General features: G+C 41.1%; 1 protein-coding gene and 1 long non-coding RNA gene across 3 annotated transcripts in view; one reads left to right on the top strand and one right to left on the bottom strand.

Annotated features, from left to right (window-relative positions):
• GRIN3A (glutamate ionotropic receptor NMDA type subunit 3A) overlaps nucleotides 1–27424 on the top strand; it is a 75239-nt gene extending 47815 nt beyond the window's left edge. Inside the window, exons 4-10 of one of the 2 annotated variants that reach the window (XM_055699682.1) lie at nucleotides 7864–8009; nucleotides 9463–9578; nucleotides 11906–12057; nucleotides 21569–21733; nucleotides 22495–22568; nucleotides 22969–23052; nucleotides 26759–27424. In XM_055699682.1, the coding sequence (XP_055555657.1) occupies nucleotides 7864–8009; nucleotides 9463–9578; nucleotides 11906–12057; nucleotides 21569–21733; nucleotides 22495–22568; nucleotides 22969–23052; nucleotides 26759–27095 (1074 nt within the window). In that variant the 3' untranslated portion in view covers nucleotides 27096–27424. The remainder of the gene's footprint in view (nucleotides 1–7863; nucleotides 8010–9462; nucleotides 9579–11905; nucleotides 12058–21568; nucleotides 21734–22494; nucleotides 22569–22968; nucleotides 23053–26758) is intronic. The other variant, XM_055699681.1, reaches the window with a different exon arrangement.
• Nucleotides 613–12001, bottom strand: LOC114015367 (uncharacterized). The gene is made up of 3 exons (XR_003559254.2): nucleotides 11943–12001; nucleotides 5045–5108; nucleotides 613–753 (listed from the first exon to the last, which is right to left on the bottom strand). It is a non-coding gene; the product is annotated as an uncharacterized LOC114015367 (long non-coding RNA).
• Nucleotides 27425–27921: the final 497 nt, after the last annotated feature.

Below are 27921 nucleotides of genomic sequence, written 5' to 3'. Positions count from 1 at the left end.
AGGAGGACTGACAAGTGCTCTAAACAACCAGCAACAGCTGAAAAAGGAGAAATTTTTAAGAAAAATTGTTTGAAAAATTATTGTTTTGAAGATGAGAGTTACCTGCACTTTAAGTAACTGTCACGTTAGGCTTCCCCCTCGAGCCTTCAGTTGCTTGTAGAGAACTGTGATAGCTTTTCATCGCAGACCTGAGACTCGGGGTGGGGAGATAAGGGGGATTATTTAACCAGAAATCTCCCATGTCTCTTTGATAGTTTGAGCATGTATTCAGCCAAACAGCTCTCCTTCCCTTGCTTCTAATTTGAAAAGGAATTCAGCTGCCTTCAGAGCAGCATTAGTCCTGTGTTACAGGTAGGAAGTGGAAGAACATGGTCAGAGAAGTGACTCAGTCTGGGGCATTTACAGCTGTTTTGTGCTGCTGAAGTACAACTGGAAACAGTGATGTATTACCTGTTGAGAATTACATGCCTTTGATTTTTCCTCAGTTGATCCATTTTTCCTACAATAATTTGCTATCTTACAGTTGTCAGCTCTCCTGAAATAAATCCCAGCTGAAATAAATCCCGAAAACCCTTGAAGTACTATTAAGAAACAGAGATAAACACACCTTTAAATTCATCACCAGAGTTCTGTTCTTGCAGAGCTTTTTGCACTAGAACACTGCCCAGCAACTCAGTCAGCAGGGCAATCTTCAGAAATTAACCTGCCTACCACAGGCTGGAGTCCCCAGTCTCATCCTTAGCTGTACAGCTTCTGCAACACACAGAGGAGCAGAGCAGGTCTTACCAGTAATTATTAGCACTCACGCAGGGACCGTCAGTACAGAGGCTTTATACTTTTAGACAGAGACCTAGGTGACAATTTTTTTCATGTATGCTCTTGTTGTAATGCAGAAGAATAAACTGTCAGTACTGGACCATGCATTTGTTTCTAGATTGAAACTTATTGACTTCAATGCAGCTGTAAGGATTTATGTCTAGTAATGACCTAGCTGAGTTGGATTCAAAAAGACAGGATTTTATCAAAACCTGACATTATCCTGGTAAACCAACAATCGGCTCCACTGACACTTTTCGCAACAGAGAAGAGAAAGTGAGTTTTCAAATGTATTCTGCATACACCATCTCCTGGAGGCCCTGGGAATGTCTCCACTCCCAAGCCTGAACACATAGGAGTTTCTGAACAAAGCCTCCACCTCCTGAAGTTCAGCTGTGCATTTTCATCTGCTAACATTTGAAATTCATGTGCTTCACTGTGAATATTTTTCTTTCCTTTCATCTCCCTCTGCACCCCATAAATATTCACTGGTTGGTTTTCCAAAATTCTTGCAGACAAGTAGGGAAAAGCCCATGAAAATTGTTTGGATTTTTTGAAATTTCATTTATTTTTTTCTTTTCTCCCCTGAAACTTTACTTAGCACTACCAATTGCATTTGGGTCATGAGAAATCTATTAGCACCTAGATGACCACTTAAATGTATTGTTACATAAGGCAAGATAAAATGGTATTGCTTCATATGCTGAAGACAGAAGACTCACTGCAAAACAGTAGATCTCTAAAAGCAAGCCAGTTCTTCACAGCAGAGCAGACCACTTAATGCTGCCCCTCTCCAGTGATTAGCCAGTGAAAGATTCTGCACAAGTTTCCCTGGCAGAGATCATGCTGACACTAACAGCAATTCTGCTGATATACGAGATGTTCATTAAACACCACGCTTGGTGTTACACCAGGTAACCAGCATGGTGTCACAGGGCAGAGCTACTGAAACCTTTTTATAATAATTTTTCTTCAGAAGTTGTTGTAAAAGTTAGGAAAGTGTTTTTAGCTATGTTTCCCCTTTCTGTACCCTATTAAAATTGAAAAGCAGTAGTGTAGGTGGTGGTGGAAGCTGAATCCAGTCTCTGGCAATGCACTCCACTGCATATTGAGTTGCCCTTTCCTCATTTTCCTCAAAGAATAATCCATGGCATTGAATTTTGGAAAGAAGAGGTTAACTGAATGAATGATGAAATCATTTTAATGATTTGAGATGCTCATTAGAAATTGAGCTCCTGAAGCATTTTTCCTCCAGCCAGCTATCAAGATGCACAGAATAGTTCTGAATCAGATTCAGTGAGGCAGTTAGAGTATCAAATACTGGGAAAGCATTTCCTAGATTTCAGTCACTTCATTGCTTGTAGAAAATAACCGTAATTTCACTTCCTAACAGTTGCTGTCTTTAGACCTTCATTGTCTCTTCACAGCTCCCATTAAGCTCAAACTCCCTGGGATGAGAAGGCAATACCATATTGCCTGCTTTTTTGGAGCTGAGACCATCTTTTCACTGTATTTGTATTTTGAACACTTGGAGGTCTTACATACTGCATAAATACATGACAATCAAGTGTGATGCAAACTTCAAAATTATAACAACCAGGGCACTAAGGGGTGAAAAGTCTTCAAGCCAGATCTAGCTTTGCAGCACTGGAAGGTCATACAGAAACCAGAACCTCCTAGAAAGGCCTCAAAACACAACAGCCCAACTTCAGAGTATGTCAAGGTTAACTGCTGGCAGCATCTCATGCATTTTCAGTTTTAAATTCCAACTTGCATAGCAGATTTCTATGCCTGACTGTCTTCAAACCTGAGTCTAGGTGTTCTCAGCCTAGCTGATGGCACTGAATGCAATGGACTTTATCATACATACATAGATACATACATTACATAAACTGGATTGTGACAAGTAATGCAAAAATCCCTGAATTCAGGACTGTATTTTCCTGTTTCTGTTCCTGTGGTTTTATCACATTGGTATTTTCATGCATAATTGGCACTCCAAGCTGTAGATGTATGCAGATGCCCAATTCTTCTCAACATCTTCCCAAGTAAAACAAGTTCTCCACTTCCCACTCAGCAGATGTTTTAACAACAGAAGATAGAAACCAAGAAGGTCTAGAAGTAGGGTGACAATCCAAGGCAACTGGTAGCTGCAGTATTTGATTTTGGCAGTAAACAGCACAAACATCATTCATCTGGTAGCACAATGCTATACAAGGTACATAAGACTCTGAGAAGTCCCAAAGCCTTTCTTGGCACCGCCAGAGAAGCTGGATGTTCTGTAAAGCTCTTGAGTATCCTTAAACACTATTGTAACCTCCCTGACTCAGTGCTGAAGTGACCCAACAACCATTTCACCTCCTCAGCACTTGGAGGCATTCATGTTATCCTTTGTTTTCTTAGACAGTAAGAAAACATTAGCCCTTGTTTGTTTTCTTACCCATGGTATGTTTTCTTGAACAGTGAGACTTGTTCTTGGAAATACCAGCATATCCCATGCATCCCACAGTATATATGGTCCTCAGAGGTCACAAGGACAGCATTGGTGCCCCAATTCCAGAAAGCATACTCACTTCCAAAGCAATTTAGCCTTTCTTCTGCACCTGTATCCTGAACTTCCCAGCAGCATTTCCTAGTCCTCCCACCCAAATGCTCTGACTTCACAGAAGGTGGGTCATCTTCCCAAAACGTACATCCCAGACCTATGCAGCAAGATCGTAAGATCATCTGGTGTTAACATTCCACGGCCTTGAACCTGGGAAGTCAGAGTACTGATTCAAGACAAGTGCTTAACCCCCTCTGGCACTGCATCCCTCTGCTGTGAGGGCTCTCATGACCAGCTCTTGACTTTGCCCCACATACTAACCCAGATCCAAATGGGAGGTGACCATGTGTCTCACAACTTCATACACAACAGCTTTCTCACAGTAGACTTGGGGACATAGTTCTAAGAATTTGAGATGCATGTAAGTAGAATGGCCGTTCATGGTATACACTAATGTTTCAGATACAAAACTCAGTTTACTAACATGAAATCCCTCATCTCCAGTATTTCAGCTGCAGAAGTGATATTGTTAGCTGCTAGAGCCTTCACAAGCAACACTAAATAGCTCTTTAACCCCTAAAAAAACATGGGCTTTTGAGTATTCCATTGAGATATTTATATAAAGACTGTTACATTGCCCAGGCCATTGTCATTCCCCTACTTCTCCCACTCACCAACTCGGCTAGCATAGTTTGCAGTTTGCTGTGGTGCTGTGGTGGCCTTGCTAGCTAGCGTTCACAGGGTTGGTTACTTGCCACGTGCAGCAGCAACACTTAGCTCCCATGCACTGCAGAGGAAAGTGCACCACTTGGGACTGCAGTTAGGCTACTGGGTGAGGAGCAATTACTTTTAGGAGCAATGTCCCTTTTAAAAAGAACAAGTTATTTCCTTTGCTTCCAGGTCTTCAAAAGGGAGGTCTGTTAGTTAAAGAAATTAATAAAGAGGGGTATATTATCTGTACCCATAGCTCTATTTACATCTCGTTCAATGAACTGCCAAGCCAGGACTTAGTGTCCCCTGAAAGCCTTTCTCTAGGTTAAACCGTGTTCTTTTGATTTGTTGCAGCCATAGACGTGTGATTTTGGAGGGACCCTGTAAGGTTGTTGAAGCTGAGTGCCAAGAAACTCATGTCTGGACATTGATCTGCAGCTGTTGCATTCATTCACTTTTAAACATACTTGAATTACCAGCAAATCTCCAGGTACTCTACAGATACAAAAAGTGTCAGCAGTTCCTGTGACCATTACCAGCTTTAAAATGGTTATTCACCTTTCACACTGACTGAGCTTTGAATGAAAAAACACAGTAGTGTATAGATAGAAGTGCAGTCTCTACATTGTAGAAAAGCTTGTAATTTTGACAACTATTTCTTCTTAATAAGATAGCTTTTATATTTGCTATTACTGGTAATAAAGCAAGTCTCCTCCAAATTGCCAAAAAAAATCTTTCCCTGACTCTTCAAACTGTGATTCTTCAAATGCTGATTTTTCAGAGTTCATGATTTCTCTGCAGCCCTAGGCATTAGGGTTTTGTTATTGGAGTAAAGAAAACAGAAAGACTCTTTCAACATAGGACTTTTAAAATATAAGAAACAAAAGAAACAAAGCATAAGAAACAGAAAAGATAAATTTTAAAAAAAGACAACTAATAAGGCAAGACTCACAGGAAGACACTGGTATTTACCTGTCCTGGTGGGACACAGGTATTTCTGGTTTCCATCTTTTCACAGAATCTTCTGTGGAGAGGACTACAGAAAGTAAGAAAGCGCAGCGACAACTGATGAGTTTTGTTTCCATCCTGAATTTTTATCTTCTGTTGAAGCAAGTAAGCCTTAGAAGTTTTAGTAGATTAGCAGTGAAGGTAATGGAGGTAGTCTGTTATCTGCTTTTGGCAGCATTTTATGTTGTTAATACGCTATTCATATAGGTGCAAGCAAACCTTTTCCCTATGTGGATAAGCATCAATAAGAAGAAAGTATAAGTTCCAAAAGACATAGAGGATTAGAACACTACTAAGATTTATCCTTCATAAAAGGAGTCAAGGGTCCTACAGCACAGTACCATCTACTATGAAGAAAATTAACTGGCCCAGCCAAAACCACAGACACATAATTACACTCAAGAAAAAGCATAGATTAGCATAAGCGGGTAGAGTGTAGGATACGAAGGATCACTACATAACTTCCTTTCATGGACTTTCCAGTACTTCCCACCAGACATATGGTGTTGCTAGAGACAGGATATAAAGCCAGGTGGACTTTTGATCTAATACATTTTCCAATGTTGTCATCATTTGTGATGAAATTTGTCGATGTGCTTGACACTAAGCAAAGCATGGACAGTCCTCAATAAAGCATTTGGGACAGAAAATTACACAGAAGTGCAGTTTAGTAAACTCATCTAGTTTACTCTAGTCTTTTGTACTAGCATTTCTCATAGAGTCTTAAATGTGTAGCTAGATGTAGACATCGGTGACAGTCTGGAGTGAGGGATACTTTCCAGTGAAGTGAGGCATCAGCAGTCTTTATCTGCAGATTCGATGCTGCACTGCAGTTGGCATCACCAGGTGGGCCACAAATATCACAACACTTAAGTTGACTTGGAAGGTGGGAGTATGATTCAGTGTTGAGACTCAGTGGGTTTTTCAGTCTCCTCACTGAAACTGCCAAGAAATAAAACCTAAGAAAAATAGTACTGACTGTGGCAACAAGCTTCTTGGGACATAGAGTGCATGGAGCCCATTCCAAGGTCATTCTTTAAGCAGGTCATTGTCAACATCTCGAGACTAGACCTAGATTTGGGTTGAAAGCATTATGCTGGAAGTCTTCATAATGTATTGCCACAGCACAACTCTCTGTTATGTGTTTTCTGGCACTTGAATGCTGCTTCCACACTTACAGGCAAGAACATTTCCCTCTGCACCCACAATCCTTATAGCACAGCATCCACTACGGCCATCTCCAGATGGAAGCACAGCCTGCCTTTCTTGTCTTGTAGTCATCCAGACCAAAATAGATCAGAAAACATGTAAAGACTCCCTCCACACCCACAATCTTGTGTTTATGCACAGGTCTCATTCCTGGGTTGCAACGTGGACCAGATCAGCAGAGCACAATGTGGAAAGCACCTGCCCATTTTATAGATAAAAATTACCAGAAATACAGTATATTCATACCTTCCAGGACATCAAATACCATCCAAAAGAACTTTTCCAGAGTGAACTAGGTGACGCGTTTCAGAGCAAACATTGATTTCTTTTTCAGACTGAACTGGATGACAGTGCATTCATGTCCTACCTCTGTTATTCTTAAAATTATCCATGGAGTCATTGAAGAGAAGAGTGGGAAAGGTCTTTTGTATGGCTTTATGTTGCCCTGCACTCTGTTTTACATAGATGATAATGCAGAGAACCAGATGGACTGGCAGAACACCTCTTTGCTTGATCATTGCAAAGCAGAGCATGGCCATGGTGAGATCACCTTTGCAAGCTGCTGTGAAGACCATGAGCTTCCTGGGAATCAAACAATGCATGACTACTTCAGCCTTAGCTTTATTTGGCTTCCTGTGCTCTGAAAGTTTGACCTTTTAGAGGCCTGCACGTTGCTGAAGGCTTTACAATTAGTATGGTCTTGGCAACACTCAGCCATCTCAAGGAAGTGCTTGGTGTAGCAGAGGACGCTGCCTGACACCTCCACTGCAATTTGGGAATTTCCCACGAGTCACTAAATGCTCAAAAGACAAACAGGCTACTTTAGAAACAGAGGTCTGTGAAACTTGTAAACATGCAAACTACTCAGGGTTTTAATACAGAAGGTGGAGCCAGTTGTGAAATGGAAGAGACACAGAACTGCAAAAATCGTCTGTGTGTGTATAGCCTAGTAGTCAAGCTTACAGCCTGGGCTGTGCTGAGGAGTATTTTTCCTCTTTCTCAGTGCCAGGGGAGACTTCTTGGTGTCCACAACACTTCAGTCCTTAGTATCTCTGTGGAGAATGGCAGCAAAGACAGCAGCGGTCTGTGGTATGGTGTCTGGGCTTCTAGAAATGAAATGGTGGTGCTACCCTTCTGCAGAAGACTGAATCTCATCCTTAAGGATTCAATAAAAGACACTCTGTCAAAACAAACCCAAACTGTGGGTCCTTTGCTGGGTACCTGAAGCCCCACAAAGTGGATCCTGGAGGCTTCTTATAACACTTCCTGAAACATTGAGTGGTTTAAAGACAAATAATCCATGTAAACACCTGGATTGGGGGGTTCAGGGTGTCTGTCTTAAGGCAAATGTTATGACAGTTGAAGAAAATCCTGAGAGTATACAAAGAGGTTAATCAGTCACCTGGTAAGTCTTTTCAAACTTTTTCTGTGATGTGGAAAGCTGACTGCAGGAAAACACCAGAGGGAGGTCTATGAATGCTGAGAATTTCTGACAGACTGTTCACGCATAAAACCAAGATACCAGACATGAAGGAGGCAAGTGACTCTGCTAATCTGTAATTTCATCTCCTCAGCTCCACCACCCATCCCAAGGGTTTCGGTTTGGAACCGTGCGAGAAAGCAGCGCAGAAGACTATGTGAGGCAAAGCTTCCCAGAGATGCATGAGTACATGCGACGGTACAATGTCCCTGCAACCACGGATGGAGTGGCTTATCTAAAGTGAGCCTCTGCATGCAACAGCAGATCTGGTCCCTTGACCAGAATGCACAGTAGTAAGATGGTGATGGGTTCCCCGCTTTCAGTGTCACTTATCCCACGAAACAGTCATTGAAGGGAGTGTGGCAGATAGATAGGCAAGGCACATAGTCACCTGGAGGGAGGGAGACTTGGACAGCAAGGTAGTGTAGCACCAGCTGGAGTGTTTCCAGGTGAAAGCAGTGCTTCACACTAACTGCTAGGGTGCAATCAAGTATGGGCAACATACAAGTCCTGGTAGGTTTCTGTGCTTGGGAGCCCTTCATCAGGTAGTAAGAAACATTCAGAAAAAAACCCATCACAGTCCAAACAAAATCTGCGATGAGGTTCCTCACCATCTTCAGCAGGCTGGGAGGAGAGAAGGTTTTCAGAGAGAAACTGTAAAGCATTTATCATTAAAGTGAGTAGAAGAAGCATTAGACTGGTAAAAAGTAATAAACACCAAGTCATCTTGCTTTAGGGAATCATGGTATCACTGTGTTTCAGAAACATTTGTGCCTAATGACCTGGGGTCACACAGTTGATTCAGCCTGCCAGGAAACAGGAGAGGTGATAACAAGCTTGAAATAATTAATTATTTTACACACAGAAGTTGCATAACAGATGGCCTAAGAATTTTTCACCAGAAGTTGTTTCCTATTTATGTATTTTTCCCAGACCCACCCTAATGATAATTAAGACATGTGGCAGTTCCTTTGGGTAAAACTGGAATCAATCCATAGAAATCAATGAAGTAATGTAACTTCACATTGGGAAACCACCCAGACCTTTAAAGTGACAAGAATGGAGGGTGCAGTCCCTGGATCAGATGAGAACAGGCACCACAACTGTTCATTTATATCATCATTTAATGCAAATGTGCTATTCAGAAATTATTATGTTGGTAAAATTCAGTCCTCTGTGTTCATGAAGACTGAACATAGAGAAGCTTATCTGGGTGAAGGAAATTAATTTACTTCATATTTAAGGAGAAAGGAGGAGAAACACTTGAATGAGTTTTCTCCTGCATTTTTGCTGTAATGACCATAGCTTAAACATCACAAAGAAACCAGGACAGCACTAGTATTTTAGCAATTGTTAATCTTTTCCAATAAAGCTTTGTGCTACCTTTCAACTGAGTTGAAGTCTAACATATTGTAGTATTTTCCATCTTTCAGTAGTATTTAATGGGAGCAAAGTAAGTCTTATGCCCATTGTCCTGCTCTAGATGCACAAAGTTTGTATTTTGTGTACAATTCGCCTCCTCAAAATATAAATCAGTTTTTGCATTTTAAATGCAGATGTGCAAATAGCAGTCCCCGGTCTCTGTTTTCATTCAGTAATCTTCCAGAAAACCACATAGATAAACGTTTAGTGAGTATGATTTGAGTTTGAGACTGCAGAGTGATTCTGTTGCTGACTCTGATGTTGAACACAGGCATGATCCAGAGAAACTTGATGCCTTCATCATGGATAAAGCACTCTTAGATTATGAAGTATCAATAGATGCTGACTGCAAGCTTCTAACTGTGGGAAAACCCTTTGCCATTGAAGGTAATAATCAGTTTTATAACATGCTGCTCTATTTCTTATGGGTTGAATTTGCTTTATTGTGATTTTGTATTCTCAGTGAAAGTATACAGGTGAAAGTGTGGACCCCCTGAAGATTATGGTAAAAATCTCGGTGATTAAGCAGAACGAAGGTTTCACCCTTTTTGTGGTTTTTGAGCTTCCAGATCCCTTGAACCATCTGTTGCCATGCTCCATATAGGAATGATTCCAGACAGTACATCTCAAAACAAGTAGGAGGTACAGTCCGTTTCACTGCTCACAATGAAATAAAAGTCGCTCCTGAAGTCAGGCTTTCTTTTTGTAGGCTCACTTCCATTACAGATGTTCAAAACTCAGTGAAGTATGTTCAAAATGCTGTTCTACAGTTTTACTCTCATCTGAAGCAGATGAGTACTGTTCCCATTTTAAACGTCAGCTTAAGGCTCCCACTGAATCCGTAGCTAATTGCAGCTGAAGAAGGGAGCCTACCATGGCATGCAGCCTCCTGCAGCCCTGGTGTATTAGCAAGGACAGATCGGAAGGCAGCCTGGAAGCAGGGCTGTCTGAAGCTGCTTCCAGCACAGGTGAGCACATTAGCAGCTTTTTGTGATAGATGGCCAATGAAAATGATTGAAGCTCCTTCTTTCCTTGCTTCCAAAGGCAATCACTCTGACCATTCCCATCGCACATTAAAACAATCTCCTTCAGAAATGTTCAAACCTGATTGAGGAAGGCAATACACTAAATGAAGGCCAGAGAAAGCTGAGCATTTTAATCATTTCAGCTACAAGTCACCAGCACCAGGCATTTTGTAGAACACTCCTTTTTGCTATACATCATCAGTGTGTCTCCCATTGGAATTCATAACAGAGACCTGAAAGCAATCCATTTTCTTCTTTTCTTTATGTTACCAGGGGGGATAGGTGCTTGGAGAGCTGTTCAGGCTGTAGCAGGATTTGTGTGTGTGCAGCTGTGTGTTTCACCATGCGCGTGCAACCTGATAAATCTTCCATTTCAGAAAGGTCAGCTTTACTGAAGTAAACCATCAGCTTCCACAACTTTGAATCAAGTATCAAGTAAATGAGATTTCAATACAGAAAAAACAAATAAACCCCAATCTATATGTCTTTACATAACTGGACTTCACATCACCCTATTACAAAACACTTAGATATGCTGAAAATGTGGTATTCATGAACCCTAGCTATGCCTTCTATGACACTAGTCCTTTAGTATTAGCAAATACATCCAGATGCAAATATAGATACAATGTACAAAAATCAGCAGCAAGGGAGACTATTGGCATTGTACGTATGCATATCACCACATCACTCTGCATGATTAAAAAGCAAGCCACTCAGCAAATTTATCACTTATGTACATTTGTGGGGGTTTTTTTGTTTCTTCCTTGTTGTTGTTTTTTTAAAGGAAACTGAAATTCTGAATTCTGAACTGAAAAACAAAAATCCACAGTGGGCTAGAAAGGAATCTCTGCGGGCAGTTGGCAGGGCATCTCTGCATGCAGTTGCATGTCTTCCAAGCATGAATTGTATTTGTTTTTCTAAAGTCAAAACCCAGATACTGCAAACTAAAAGACCATATTTAGAGTTACTGAATCCATTTTCACTTATGCTAAGCCCTTTAACAGAACTTTAATGTGGTAAAAGACAACAGAGGCTAAAAACTGTATTTATGGCCATCTGAAGGTCTGTGTCACTGCCAGAGCAAAACTGCATGAACGGAAAGCATAGCCCCTGGGCTTTAAATTGCTGTGTGACAGCAGTACAGGCTGCTCCAATATACATTTACATGCACACAGCTCCTCATCAGAAAATACATAGGAAGAAAAGAAAAAGTCACACCTGACACCACAGTCACTAAAATGTACTTTAGAGCAGCATCCACTGCTCTGAAAGTGTAAAGGGATCACAGAATGGTTAACTTGCCATTCAGGCCTTTTCACATTGCTAAAACAAGGTAAAAAAGAAGAACCCATGGCACGGACATGTAAAAGACTGTTTGTAGGGATGAGACAGATTTATTCATCTCTCTGTACTGCCGTCGTAAGGTTTTGAACCTCAGATTTTACATACTATTTTTCTGGCCTTCATAATTTTGAATTTGCATATTCTGTTTGTATTAGGCTACTTTACACAGCAAGTCTCATCTCGCCATTCTCAGTTCATGGTAAGCCAGCATCCAGATTTGAACTGGCTTGCTGATCACCAACTTGATCTGTGATGTCTTGATCAGTTGATAGCTGAATAAAATGAACATACTTTAGCAAAAAGCAAACAAGAGAAAGATGATTGTACTGTTTGTCCTTCTAGGATATGGTATTGGTCTGCCTCCCAATTCTCCACTCACCTCAAACATCTCTGAACTGATAAGCCAGTACAAGTCCCATGGTTTCATGGATGTTCTGCACGACAAATGGTACAAGGTTGTTCCATGTGGGAAAAGAAGCTTTGCGGTCACGGAGGTAAGTGATGAACCTGGGTCACATAAATGAGGATTTGCTCTTAAGTTGCTAATTATTTCCCCTCATTCACAATGTGCAGCAGTAGATGTACATCCATGACAGAGATGGTCTGCAGCTGAAGGGAGACATTAGGCTTCAAAAGCCAGAGATGCTAAGCCCAGCAGTGTTCAGATCAGAGCACAAGAAAAACATCAAAAAGGCTATGCTGCCAAGTTAGGCATGCAGAGCATGCATCAGAGAGCACTTCTGGAGACAAACAGGGCATGTAATGTAGCACTGAAAAAAGAGATCTGGCACACTGCACAACAAACCTATCTGGTTACACTCAATTGTGTGTATCGCCATCTAGAGGATCTGCCAGTGGTCCTGGTCCATCTTACACTGGAATGATAGCTAAAATATCTAACACAGAGGCCAAGAGCAAAAGAAACAGAAAGAGTAGGTACTTAGTACAGCCCACATTTCAAATATAACCCTGACCACTTCCTAACATGGGTGGCAGCTACTTGTACCAAAGACAGGATTTCAGTCTAGAAATGGTCCACTAAGATACCATGCTAAGAACAGAAGAGAAGCAGGTCTCATATCTAAGTAGATCTGCAGAAGACAGAAGTAAATCTCCATGGATTTAAGTCCTGGTATCAAATCAGAGGAGTTATGCCAGCTTGTGGAAGCTGAAGGTGTAGGCCATTATTTATGAGAAAAAGACTCCTCTTATTAGAATAGCAGGTTTTCATCAAATTCCCTAGACTGTCAAATATAAAGAGATAAAGTACTGAGGAATCAAAAGATCCAGCAATGCCTGAAGTGTAGAGCATACACTTTTAGCTCAAGGTCTTCCAAAAGACGTAGGTTACATATTCTCACTGGTAGAAAACACGCAGCTAGCAGTATGCCGTCTCCTCAGAGTGCTCAGCCAAATATCAAACCAATTCTGTGTTCCCCAGGGAAGTGGGGCATGACCATTTTCCTTAAAAGAGAAGGCCAGTGTCCTAGGGCTCTGACTCCCACTCTTGAATGGTCACTTGAGCATCTTGGCTGCAACCTTTTGACTGCTGACTAAATCACTAAAAAACTAGCATTTTTTACATACAAGACCAAGAAAATCTTTACTTGATTACTTTAATACATAGATTGTTGGGGTATTTCTGCATGTCTTACTACACTTTTTACTTTTTCATTAAGACTGTATGAGTATAAAAGAGGTTATATTTTAACATCAGACACTCATAGAAGAAAATTCAATTTATTCAACTTATCAATTATATTTTTGTGTGTGTGTGATTAATTCAACACAAGAAAGCATGTTTACACAGAAGTATGTGTTCACTGCTCTTTCTGATCTAGCTTATCTGAAGATTATATTACCATCTAACAAGACATGTATCTGGGGAATTTTCTTTTTTACTGTAGCTGACACATCTGTTCCTGACAAGCACTTCATTCAATGACCTCTTTTACTCTACATTTTAACACAATCTTTTGAACTATTTCCTGAGAAAATTGTCAGGTGGTAATGGTATTAATTACCACAACTTTCTTAAAACTTAGAGACAAACTTATCTTCTTAGCAATTTCCCAGTGATGAGATGTAAGGAGCTTCTTCTGATCATGAGGTCTTACTCCAGTAGCTGTATCCAGGGCTGTATTCTCTGTATTCCTAGAGAAATAGTTAAGACACAGAATCAATTCTAAACATCTTACAGTTAAAAAAAAAAAAAAAAAGGCTTTATTTAATATTGGGTTTCTCCTAGAATATATAATTGCTCCTTTAAGCCAGTGGTCTCTAGAGTCAGGTGCATGAGACAATCCACTGGGTTGCAGGAAGAAAATATTAGAAGTCTAGTAATACAAATATATATTAAAAAATTATAAAGAAATATACATGTATGGGGGTGTGGGTGCACGTCTAATAGTTACTAGTAGAGGTATGTTATCAAAAAAGGTTTGGAAACCACCACTTTTAGCCTTGGGATCTCAAGACTGTCTTTTTCTGCCATAGCAAATACTGTCAGAGAAAAAAACCCTTGGCTGGGCAAACTGCAGAAGGCACAGTATAAAACCAATTGGATTTGTCTTTTTGTGGAGAAAAGCAAACATGAGCAAAGATAAAATAAAACTTGCATTCAAACTGGAGAGAAAAAAAATCTGATAAGCAGCATGTCATTTTTACAGTTACTCTTCTGAAAACCCTTTGCAATTTAAAAGTATGGGGAAGACCATACTATTTTCCTGCACAGCTATTGCTAGTACATTATCTCTGAGGCAAACCTAGTTCTTTGGCTTCCCTAGATTTTCATTCACCCCTCAATGTTCAGTGAGGCAGTACTGGGAGTCATTGGTTTCCAGGTAAGCTTTAAACTTCCCTGTGTTCATGGCATGAAAAAATAACACGTGGCTTAAATTCTCAAAGATTCCTCAAGACCTACCAATAAAGGGAGAGGGGGAGGGAAAAAAGCTGCTCCAGTCTGAAAAGAAAATTAAATTTTGTCACATGAATAGTCCCATGGAATTCCTTTTTTCTCAATGTTGAATAGGTTTTAAGCACAGGGGTTTAAGCATGAGATCACAGCTAGAATACATGCTATACTTTCAAGTAATTCAGTCTTTCAAGTGTAACCTCCATGTGATGGCCAGAAAGAAAGGCAGGTCTAGCTGCTCTGGGACTGGCTATCTGACTGCAGTCTTTGTTTGATCTTCAGTTGTGCTAAGCCAACATGCATAGTCGAGTTTTTCTCCAGAGGCCAAGGTCCAATAAGCTGGTTCAGGTGACTGAACTGAAGGACTCTTAAACCAGTCACTGAAAAGACTTTGTCTTTGAACAGATCCTCATGTACTCAAAGGCTTTATGCAATCAGAATGAGTGAGCAGAAATAAAAGACCACTTTTAATTCTGTGCTGTTGTGGGGTAAGCACTGGCAATTCCAGATCTTCCTTTTCTGGAATCCTTGTACTTCTACTGCATCTCCCATGAGCATCCCTTCCTCTTCATCCCCTCCTCGCAGCCAAGAACTTGCAGATTTTGGAACTTGCAGTATCACAGCTGGGACAAATTTACTAAACTGAGGGGGCCAAGCAGTGGATACTCTCTAAAGCATAGCTTTCCCCTTTCTTTGTTACATAAAGAAGCACGGGAATTCTTGGTCTTATCTTTATGTCAGTTTGTAGCCTTTACTCCTGTACAGCCCAGAAACCTGTTACTTGACTCCCTGCAGTCAGTCACAGTAACATTGAACAGCTTCACTGAAGTGTGGGCAATGTTCAACACAGAAACAAGATAATTTAATTTCTAAGTGGGTAGTTATTCACATGGATTATATACTAAACTAGACACTTTTGATACCTAGAGTAAGGCTTTGTATTTTTCTATGTCTTTTTGATAAATTTGGTCTGTGACACTCTGCACCTGGTTACCAAGATTAATGACCCAAGAATGGGAATATATGTAGGTGAAATATCGATTGGTATAGTCCTTAAATGGGTGAAATATCTATTGTCATTACCTCTTTAGGCTGTACCTGATTCTTATCCACCTGCCATTGCTGCCCACCAAGGTTAATTTTTTCTTTATATTTGTTTTGGGATTCATCTTCCTAGTCATCATTTTTTTCTAATCTTACACTGGGAAATCATACTTCCTGTGGCAGAACTCACTGCTAGCTCTTTCCATCTCTCTATCTGGCAGCACTTTGCTCATTCTAAATTGTATTTCAAAACAGTTGTCTTGGAAAGGCATGATTCACACTCGGGCTGGAAAATTTGCAGTGACTCCTCAAGCTAAGAAACCAAACAAAGATGAGTTTGAAAGTGCAGAGGTCAGTAGGGCTTCACTCCATTGTTTTGTATGAACCTCCTCAGCAAAAGCACTTGCCCAGGCATCTTACTCTGGCCAGCACCCATGGGATCGTTCACAGGGGATGCAGCTAACTGAAACTTGGGATGAATGGCTGCAGTGAATTGCATTTTACCTTCTCTATCACAAGTAATTGCTGGTAGCAGTGGCTGTTCACGCTGATTGCTAGTCGCTAGTGATATCACTTGAGCACTTTTCATTTAAAATTATCATACTTTAGTTTCAAAGGAATTTCTTTGTGGTAAATTTGCTAAGTCCCTACTTAGAGCAGGGCATGGTGCAGGAGGGGAGCGGGGCTGGCAGAGTTATATTTGCACAGTGTACACAATCAGTGTCATTCATTTTCAATTTGCACACAAAACAATTAGCCCTTCCTCTACACTACTGATATTCTTACTAAGGCCAGTTCAGCAGGAGCCAGACTCCGAGGCCTTTCCCCTCCAGCACGTTAGCTCCACCCAAGCTCGGGAGAGACTGCAAATTCTTTCTGTGGCATTTTTGGGAACCAAAATACAGTGAAATGGCAGCTTTGCAACTTTCTGCTCATGATAGCAAAACAGCTATGGAAGGAACTAAGGCACTATGACAGCAGGCAGAGTGGATAGCCTGAACAGCCAAGTTGCCTGTCAGTTAGCCGTGGTTTTGACCGTTCAGACCAGGCAGTAATGATCAGGGCAGGGTGTTTCGGAGATTAGCTGGCACACCATGGTTTCTGAAGATGGTATGAAAGAGAAAGGTCCATCCTGGACAACAGAGCCAGGGGAAGCATGTTTTGAGTGTCCTGGAAATAAGTAACAGATTTAGATTCACCTGTCAAAATGAGGGCGGGGGGGGGGGGAGGGGAGTTCACTATTTGAGGAGACAAAGTTGTTATTCCCAATTCACCAGTCTGTGGTATCAAGAAGCAGACATTTCCTCAGCACCTAATTCAGATGACAAGTATTGTTTTTTCCTCCTACTAAAGACAGGGCTTGGAAAATGGCTAAGTTGAAAGAAAAAGACTTACTTTTTCCAGATCCGTGCAAAAGTCCTCACAGCAAGAGGAGAAAGGAACTTGTTTTGCTAATGTAAGACAATGATTTACAGTATCTTAAAATCTGGCATTTGAAACATTAAAGCTACAGTCACCAGTCTTTGCTAAGGATAATCTCCCTGAAAAGGCTAAACTTATATTACTTCAGTGCTACTTCTTTGATAGCACAGAAAGTCATACAAACATATAATAAATAAATAACAGTGTCTCTGCAGCTACAAGAAATGCCATAATCTGGAAAGAGGCACAGGTTTTAATACTACTTAGTTACCTAAATACAAGCATCAGCATGAATAGGATTTTGCAAACCTACTGAGAAGCCCAAATGAGTTTCAAACCCAGCCCTTCATATCCATTTATCCCTGGTATAGCTGGAAGAAATTCCTTCTTCACAGAGGTGCTGCAAAATTTAACTTTTTGATCTCAGCAAAGCTTTTTTAAATCCTTGTGGGAAAAATGTTATCAAAAAGGATAGCTTATTATTATAGCTTAATACACACATGATATCCCTATTTAGTGTTTGAGTTCAGCAGTGTGTAGCAGCAATACCTGTGCTGTGCTGCCAACCTGCAAAGTATCCACAAAAATCTTCAGAGCCTTCAAATTAGTCAAAGCTGGACCATAGGTGTATTTGATGGCTTATTCACTGTTAGTACAACCAGGGAGAGTAAAGCATTTACAGTCTCTTATAGCAGAAAGTAAAGCATGAAATCCAATAATGAAATCAGAGTGTTGGGTTTTGTCTCTACTTCCCCCTTCAGAAAGAATGCAAATATCGCACTCTGTTGTCTGCATCCCCTTCCTTCTATTCAGAGCCCCCAAAAAATCATATAATGAGAGGAGACAACAAGAAGTGTATAGGTAGCAATTGCAGAAATGGGTTGATAAATCAGGAAAGTCTCTCCAAGGATATCTGAAAAGCACTTCTGTTCTTGTATTTTTGGTTTTCAGAAAATGCCGATTTCCCAATTTGCAAGTGGCAAATAACTTAGAGGCTGTTGCCAGTGTAGTGCTTAGCACCCATTAGCTGTAATCATCACAGGATTGTCTGTGGTTGCTTATTGTTTCGGAATCACAACATGGGCAGAATTGAGTTCCTTCCCCCTAAATTACCTCCTGAATTTAGGATTACAAAGATGAAGCAAGGACTGTATTTTTGTCCTGGGTTAATAGAGAATACACCACACTATGGGCTTTTATGCCTTAAAAAAAGAAAGCGGGGGTGGGGGCGTGGGGGTGGGGGTGGGGAGGGGAGCTGTGTGTGCAGGGAAGAAAAGAAGATACTGCAGTTATAACAGAGAAAGTTATGGATTGGTTTTCCATTACCAGCAAAGACATAACACACACACCTGACCCCAACTGCTTCAGAGAAGAGGAAAGCAGTGATACAGAGAATCCAGTTTATTGCTGTTCCTTCCAAATATATCCTATATATGCACCTACAAATACATACACAAACTACAAAATAAGTAGTCGAGCTTGCTGCTCTGATACTGATCAGCATGAAGCTATGAAACGAGAGATGCTTCTTAGATGGTTCCCTTTGCTATTTAACATTTGTCTCCAGTAATTATGAACAGCTGATAAATTGCCTTTTTACAATGGTATGTAAATGTGCTGATATTGCTACAAATGATCACTCTATACACTGTAAGATACACTGTGCTAATTATTTCTCCCCTACTTTGTTTCCCCACTTGATTTAGTATTGAAAATTTCCCTCCACTGTGCAGTCTTTATCAGGCAGCTCTTTTGAGGCCTTATCTTCTTTATTGCTAGATGAAATATTATTGATGCTTTGTTTTGGCATTTCCTTTCCTAGGTAAAGATGTCTTGTTTGGGACAATTTCAAAAGCTATCCATTACAAGTGAAAAACAGTTCTGAGATGCCAGTGCTGGAATTTCTTTCATCTGTTTCTAGGGAAGGTAGAAAATGATTCTGCAGAGCTGACAGGACCGTGAGCCAGACCATCATCAGCATAAATCAGAGCAGCTTTTCTGAAGACAAGGGAGTTATTTTTCATGTAAGGAGCTGGCTAAGTGTTCTCTCTGCAGCAGTACTGGAGTGGCATCAAACACTGACCTCAGCCTGGAGGAGAAATCTCACACATGCAGGAATCCCCACTGCAATTGCCACTGTGTCGTTTTTTAATTATTATTTTGAATGGCTCGAGTTTTATTGTACTCGAAAACCTAGTTCCTATTCTCAGAGCCATATGTATGTTCCCTACCATACAGCAACCTAACACTAGCATATCAGGCCTCCTTACTGATCTTCCCTGCCTTTGGGGACTTCTGCATTAATTCCTAAGTAGCCGCTAAGCAAAAGGACCTCCACCCAGCTGATTCACAGGTTCCTGCTGCTAAGGGAGCTCATGGCAATGCCCACCCATAGACTTGTTACTTGTGTGATGCCAAACAGGAGTAGCATGGTAGCATATATAGATAGGTGTGTTCTTCAGATGACTCAGCAAATCTATTCCTTTTTAATTATTATTCTATTTCTTAGTCAATTTATTCTTATATTTACTGTTAACTCTAAATCTCTAAGGAAGTTTTTGCATACTTGCCTTTGGACAACCTTTTTGGGAAGCAAGCGATTTGTATTAATGCTTCTTGGAGAATTAGCAAAAGCATATTTAACTAGTATGTTCAGCTAGTATGGACAGCAGTCTTTCTGCTTCTTACAGGTACTTATATGTGCTGAATTCAGTGATGGGCCATACCGAGGTCTTGGCTCTAAAGACCTCTGAGAATAAGGTCAGACATGGGGCGTCATTCTGCTTTTATGCAACCTGGGCTAGAAGTAGGGCTTCACTGCTAATTAAAAGAAACAGACCAAGTAACACAGAGCTCCAATCAAAACACTTCATTTTTTGAGCAGTTTAAAGCATTATCACCTGTGATTTTTGTGTCACCCTCCTTTCCCCTAACTGGAAGGACAAAGTATGGGACAATAGGTTCTTGCCAAAAAGAAATTCAAATGCTGAGAGGAAAATTTTGCTTTTAGGTTGAACTGATGCACTCTCAGCATCAGAAAACCCTCGTGCCAAGACTTTTGACACCCTGCTACCCAGAATCACTCTATGGTGGTTTCCCACTTTCCTTTCCAGGCTGCAGTAAGTTTCTTTAGAAATTACTTTTACACCCCCATTATACCCTTCAACACCCTCACTTGAAGTGTTTATTCACTGGTTTTAAAATTCTTTTCCCAAAAATTCTGCTCAGTGTGCTTCAGGGCAAGCAGGTTGATCTCAGCAGAGAACCCCCAAAATAAGAGTTCATTGTCAGTGCCACATGCAAAAGTTCTCACTCTGCTAGATGTCTGAAGCTCTGTTCTTGTTAAAAATCTGTGATATGCTAGCTCATATTGTGTTTTAAAGAATGGAAACCAAATACGAAAACTTGAAGAGAGAAATACTGCTCACCATCGCCCAACCAAAGTACACAAAGGGACTTTCAAGCCTCCAGCTTCAATGGACTCATCACTAATCAACTCTTTGGCTTAAAATGACTTCATAACAAGATTTTTCAAACATTCTGTGATTTATCTTTCAACTAAATCCAACACAGCTATAGTCATAACAACGCACAAAGCACAATCCCCACCACCACGCACCCAACAAACAACACAGTGAAGGAACACACAGGTCCATTATCCAGGCTGATAGCATATCAGGTATCATCTCCTGATGCACAACCTAGCCAAGAAATTTTCTTCTTTTTTTTCTGACTTGGGGAATAGCATTCTTTAATAGGCAGAAGTAGAACTTGTATTCTTGGTAATACTTCCAAGTAGTCTGTGGGCAGTAACTATTAGCAAAAGATTTTAGTTATTGATAACTCATAACCGAGTTATGGAGGCATGAGAATAAAGGTACTAAGGTTATACATAACATGCAAACTGGACCCACCCATTGAAGTGCAGGTGTTTGTGGTACAGATTGCTGCTGCACCTGGCGGCTTGGCCTTCAGACATGATTAGTACCAATAAGAGACTCAATTAAAGGCTTCCTGCCTTACAGGAAAAGGGTGGGTTGGCAGAGCAAGGTGAGAGTGTTCCTGGTTTTCGTCATTGCAGTCCGGGATCCTAACAAATGCAGTTTCAGTCCTGTTAATGTAGGGAGTAGAGAGGTGCCATGTTTGTGCTGCTACTTCAAAACATTTTCTCCATGACCCTTCAACAAGGGTAAAGCACAAAAAGGGGAAGTTAATGATCAAATCCCAGAAAATACAAAAAAGACCCAGAAAAAGTGGTCTTAGCTCACTGCTGATGAAGGACTTGCTCAACAGTTCATTGACTGTATTCTGTCCAGCAGTATTTGCTTTTACAAATGCAAAGACACCACAAATACTGGATTCTTGTACATGTTCAACACTTAATCTCATTAGAGAAACAACACAAGGAAAAAAAATCCCTGATCGTTGTCTGATTCTCATTCCCAACACAGGTCCTTTGTCTGACTGAACGCTGAGCTTTCTGCAGCACAGAAAGGCTTTGTCATAAACCATATCCAGACTATTCCACAGTATTTCACCACATTCCAAATGAGAAAACAGAAGCATCTGTTAAAATAACACTAACAGCCTACTTCGTCAACTTCCCCTTTTGATTTTTTTCACAGACACTGCAAATGGGCATCAAGCATTTTTCTGGGCTCTTTGTGATGTTGTGCATTGGGTTCGGTTTGTCCATTCTCACTACCATTGGGGAACACATTGTGTACAGACTGGTCCTACCACGAATCAAGAAGAAATCCAAGATGAAGTACTGGCTCCATACAAGTCAGGTACGTATTCTGAAAGAACCCTGTGAAAGTCATGTGGCTGATTATGAAAGCCTGGACAAGAATAAGGTATAAAGGTTGTAAGAGCACTGATGATTGGCATTTGAGGTGTGACAGCAGCTTCTGGAATTTGAAGAGGCTTACTTAATGGTGGAATGAGAAGCACAGAGGAAGCGGTTCAAATATTCACAACTGCAAAACCTACAGAAGGGACCTTTCCATTTGCACTTGAACCTTACAACTCTTTTGGACACCAGAAGCAACAATATTGTTGCCCTGAACCAGCTAACCAGAACGCTTTATGTCACTGCACAGGTCCCCAAGCTTTTGATGCATGCAGGAAGTGCTGGGTAACCTCCTTCATTATTCTAGGGAAAATAATGGAAGAAAATTGCTGTGTTTGCTGTAAAGAAAGAGGTTACTTTGCAGCAAAAGACACAAAAAGGGTTCTAGGCTTTAAAGCAACACAACAAAAGAGATCTTTTAGAAAGTAAGGAAGTTTACCAAGATCCACTTTTTTTCTGAGGAATTTCAACACCAAGGATTGTTTGCAAGCTATTCATCAACCTTTCAGATTGCCCTTCCTTAGGAAAACACACGAAAATAAATCTGTTGTAATGACAAAGCACAGACATTCCTTATATCCTTGAGTGTGCAAAATAATTTATGCTCAAGTCCATCACACAAACCCCAAATCGTTTACCTATTTATGAAGCTATTCTTAATCTTCCTTTTACTAATTTATTTTCTCCTTTTCCATCCAGAGATTACATCGTGCTCTTAACAGTTCATTTATTGAAGACAAACACCAGTCTAAGACAAAACGAGTAGAAAAGAGGTAGGAAGTTTTGCATGCCTTAAAGCACAAACTACAAAAATTACTTTGAAATTAAATGTTCTGTCTGGATATCTACTTATGAGTTCTATTGCACCCCAAAAATAATAGGAAACAAGACAGAATAGACATGGGAGGGAGCCAGAAATTAATTCATTGTTTCCAATAGAAAGTATTAAATTTTATATCTTTTTATTTCATGATTTTGCATACAGCTAATAAAAGCACCCCCATTCTAAATAATGGCTTTGCAGTTAAGTCCACTGTCCTTGTTTTCAGGTAATTAATTACTCACATACTAAAGCACTGGCAGATAACTAGGGCCCTGTGAGACAGCTTCAGAGTCAATGAGAGATCAGGAAGTATGTATGTTAGAAACTTTTTCAGCTTTCTTATTTTTCAGAATGAGAAATAAGAACGCTGAGAAGAGGAAAATGCAGTCCTTTCAGAAACCTCTGTCTCAAACAACTCCTGTTGGAGAAAAAAAGTAGGTAACCTTGCCTTGCTTTCACAGCCTGTCTTCTGAAGACCATCTTATCTAGAGCTACCGGGAACACAAGGCATTTTATTAAAACTCTGTATTTGCTCAGTAGCTCAAAATTATTAGTGCACTTTTTAAGGACACAGGCAGCAGTATTGCTTTTCTACACATACATTTCAGCCACAGACTATGTGTGTCTGAGTCTTCCAGGCTGTTGCTAAATATGTGGCATGACTGAAACCCACAGGTGTAAATGTATGTTGTGTTTAGTTTGTTATTCCTGCACTAATGACAGCAAATGTAAGAAGTAAGCACCCATAAGCTTTGATTTAAAGAACGAAGCCAAAATTTCTTAGTGACTAAGTATCCTTTATTGGCAGCCCTGGATGCACGGGAGATCCTTCCGCCTAACGTGCATGTTTAAGGTTGCTAATCATTCCATATTTATACAATGAAATAATGATTATTCAACTAATATCCATATTCATTATCTAATCCCACCTACCCTCGCTTCGTATGTTAATTAGCTTATCAGTCCTTCACGCTTGCGCAAATTCTTCCAAGAATTGTGGGCAGGGGTCTCCGAGATGTGGGCAGTGGTCTCTAAGAGGAAGGCCGTAGGTCTCCCTCATGGTGTACTTTTCACCTCTTGCTCATTATGTGATGGTCTTACACATTTGCAGTGTTCTTATCAGTCTGAGGTAATTTATGCCCTTGCGGGCTTTCTGCTTTTCTTGCTTAATTGTTTCTTTTACCCTTGTCTGTCCTCTCCTACTGGAGTGTTGTGCTAAAGTTTTAACATAGGTCAGCAGATAGGCAGATGCCTAAACAAAGGATAACAGAACAGACACCAAAGCTAGAATTGTAACATATGGCAGTACATGATATCTACAATTGTTACAGTGGTTAACAAACATTATAATGGTTATTCTTTAATTCTATTCTAAAGTTAGTTCACACTACATCAGCTTCTAGAATGCATATATACAAAGAGGTATATAAAAGTGCATGCAGTTGCTTTCCTCTGGTCATTCTTTCACCTTCTTGCCCCCAGAAAACCCATACTGCGGCACCGGCTTGCACACAGCAGCTCCTCACTTACGATCTTTGAACAGGAGCACCAGGAGCTGACCGGTGCAAAACATTTCCTCCTCCTACACCCTCCTCACTAGGTGGTAGCATTTACGCTCCCACAACCTGAGACAGTAACGTAGCTGCAGGAAGAGTCTTCCAGAAGAGGGGGCACTCTGTATCTTTGGTGATACAAAAAGCACCAGCTGTATTATGTGCCAGATACTGAGCAGTGCAAAACTTCTGTAACACAAGGAGATGACCATAAGCCCCACAGAGAATGGCTTAGAAAAAGAATCACACAAATATTCTTTTAACATTGAGAGTGAAGATGTGCTGCTGCCCAAAAACTTCTGCCTACACAGCATCCAGCCCACGTGTGTGTGCACGCACAGCCACCCACCATACTTGCTCTTCTCCTGGTCTGAGCTGCTGTTTGGACAGAATTATATTGAATTTAACTCAAGACACCTAGCAGCATGGTGCCCAGCTTGTCATGAACACTGATGTGGCAAGGTACAACCCATGGCTCTAAAATCAATTGTACTACTACACTTTCTTTTACTCCTGCTGGGGACTGTGGAATTATTAAAAGCACTAAGATATATAAAAGAGGTGGAAAGAATTTGTATTATGCTACTGCTACTTTCCTCACAGAAGAAAATCCATGTTTTTTCAGGCCATGACTTTCCAAAAACTTGGAGCTGCTCAGCACCAGTAGCCAAATTGTAAAAGGTTTTATTTATTTGATGAAACTGAACTGTTAATTGTGGACTCTGGCCTTTGTTAAAACCACCTGCCCAAATCCCCACACAAAAGCACTACTGCCAGCAGCAGCTATGTCAGTTACTAACACTTTATCAAAAAACTGTGTTTTGATTTGCGAAAGGAAGGAAAAATGTATCGAAAATTATGGATTAATTATATGAAATTCAGAAATATTTACAAAACAAAGGACTGCAGCTTCTCTGAGACATGCACTTCTGCTCCAAAACAAGTTGGTAACACTGGCTGCCCAGGACCATGGGGACCATGGGCTCCGGAGAACTACACAGCAGGGAGACATCTTCAGGTACCACAGCCCTTTGCCTGTAGGTCTGCTCTTTGCTAGGTGGCCTTTCTTTCTCTAGACTGCTGTCTGTGTGGAAATGCACTGTGGTGGCCACCTGCTCTTGGCCCTGGGAATGCCTTGCCAGGTGCCACTTGCCCAAGCTAATTCTATTCCCTGTCTGCAACGTGGTTAAGAGGTGCGTGTTTTCATCTCTTCCAGGGATTAACATAATTGTATCACAAAACACACATCCAGTTTAGCACAAGACTTGAGAGTCTTCCTGTCTTTTATTTTGAAATATGAGAAATTGGCTGATCTACACAAAAATTAAAAACAGTACACACACCTCCCCACTGGGGTTCCCTGTGCCCTCTGCAGCATGACCCAGGCTGGAGCTGGCATTCCTGTCTAAAGCCTCCCTTTCTCCCTCTCTGCCATCTCATTTTTTTGAGAACACTCCTGATCACCACCTTCTCTAAAGATATTTCCACTTTCCAACTTCCCTCTCTGCAGGAAGGTGAGAAAAGTATCTACTCCCATCTCCAGACTCCTCCTGAAACCAACTGTTTTCAGCTATCCCAATCCTGAAATGTTAATTATCTTCCTTAGCCTGCCAGTTAGTAGGTCACGCTAATAGGCATTTTGTCCAAGGATACCCACAGAAGACCTCTATGATGGAGCAGTTTTAAGAGCAACTACTTCAGAGTTTCAACCTCAGATTATTTATAATTATCGTGAAAGTACACAGACCTAGCCAAAAGGTAAAGCAGGTAGGAAAGCCAGGCTCCTCTCCTACAACAAACTCCGCTTCCCTACGTTCCAGTTTGAGAACAGAGTCCACAGGTGCTTCTGTATTTGGGAAGAAACCCTGGGAAATGCCTTGATTTTGGAGGGCTGCAGAGTGAAGTTCCTAAGACAGAAAATATTCTTAGGAATCAAAATATTTTAAACTGATTTTTCCACAGGAAAACACAGAAGCATTTGAAGAAGTTCCCAAATGGGAACTTATCCCACAACACAAAAACTCCAAATATGTTTTCTCAGGAGGTTCCTGTCCGTACCTGCAAGGTTTGGATACACCACATCATCACGTCCGTCCCCCAGAGTGCAAGCAAGTCAACACGACTTACATGACCAAATGGCACACTTTCCCCTTCAGCTCTCCATACCAACTCAAGGCAGCCTCTTTCCCCCTCCACAGAAGCAAATGCCCAAGCTAGTAGAGAGTACTAACACAGAAAGGACTAACACTGTAATAAACTTAGGACATTGCAACCACAAAAGCTTTCAGAAAGCTTTGGTGGAGGACTCACATTTTCCTGAGCTGGAGTTGAGAGGACTGTAAGTTTGTAACTAATCAAAAAAATGTTATGGGGGAAGATGAATTTTAGGATTCTGTTGTAGTCTCTGCTATGGTTTAATCACAAAAAATTGACCATTTACGTTCTCAAGAAAAATAATTCCAAGGATAAAGGAATAAGATTTCTATGTAGTTTGTAACAGCACAGCATGTTTTTCGAGTAGGATGACTGCAGAGGAGGGTTGCATACACACACCTGATTTCGTATTAACTCTCACATCTCTGTTCAGGTCCCACATAGGGAACAGCCAGCATGCTGTGTGGAACACAGCCAATCTGGGCAACTGTCACCGGAAAAAATACATCTGCACTGATGAAGGGCAAAATGAGGTGACAGTCCGGCAGCACCAAGACATCCCCCTGGCACAGGTGAGGAGAGAGTCTCCGGCTTCTTTAACAACCAACGGGAAAGCAGAGTCCCTCAATATTGCTAGGACCTCAGTGATGCAAGAGCTTACAGAGCTGGAGAAGCAGATTGAAATCATCAAGCAGGAGCTGCAACTTGCCATGGACAGGAAATCGGAGCTGGAAGAGTATCAGAGGACAAACAGGACTGCAGAGCCCTAGGCCAGCATACCTGGGCCCCTTCCCTTTTTCTTCCTTTCTCCCCTTCCTCTGTAAAATTTGTAACACACTTTTGTAATGCCAGAAAGGGGTGCAGAAATAAAGCAGGCAATGTGCTCCTCCTGAGAGCAGAATAGCAGCAGCCCACAGCCACTGCCACCCCCCCCGAGACCTCCTCCTTTCATAACAAGTTTCTCATTGTCCTGGCAAACATCAGCCATTCCCAAGGTACTGGAGAAACAAGGAGCATCCAAACAGTGAGAGCTCCTGGTTCCTCCACTTGACAGTACAGCGAGGTTCCCACTTTTTTTAGCTCTTTCTGTGCATTAATTCAAGAAAAGGAAAAGAAAAGAAAAAAAAAAAGGAAGGAAATTTAAACTGCTCATTGGAGGCATGTCTGTTGTTGGTGTGTTTTTGTTGTGGTATCTACGGGTCTAGTTTCTGTTCACACTAAGGCTCATTATGCCAGGTGCTGGTTCTGTGTTGGCATTCCCTTCCCTCCTGGCACAAGGCTGTGGTTTCACAAGACAAATTCTTGCTGGCAATCCCAGTACACACCATTAACCTCAGCTCTGTCAGCACAAATGCAGATGTGGCTGCTCTATGACTGTGATAAAGGAACTCACCCACCTTAAAAATAACTTGGCAAAAACCAAACCACCACCTCTGCTTCTGAGCCCAGGTTCGGCTTCCACTCCCACCCAGAGAGAAGCCAAGCAAACAGCTGCACTGGCAGATGTAGAAGATGGGTTCACAGGGGCACAGAGCAAGGATGAGGGAAAGGGAGGGATGGCAGTACTGTAAATCAGTATTTACCAATGTGAAACTA

The sequence above is a fragment of the Falco cherrug genome, chromosome Z, assembly GCF_023634085.1.
Source record: "Falco cherrug isolate bFalChe1 chromosome Z, bFalChe1.pri, whole genome shotgun sequence".
NCBI lineage: Eukaryota > Metazoa > Chordata > Aves > Falconiformes > Falconidae > Falco > Falco cherrug.
The sequence above is the reverse complement of the archived record's forward strand: the minus strand, read 5'-3'. Positions and strand labels throughout refer to the sequence as shown.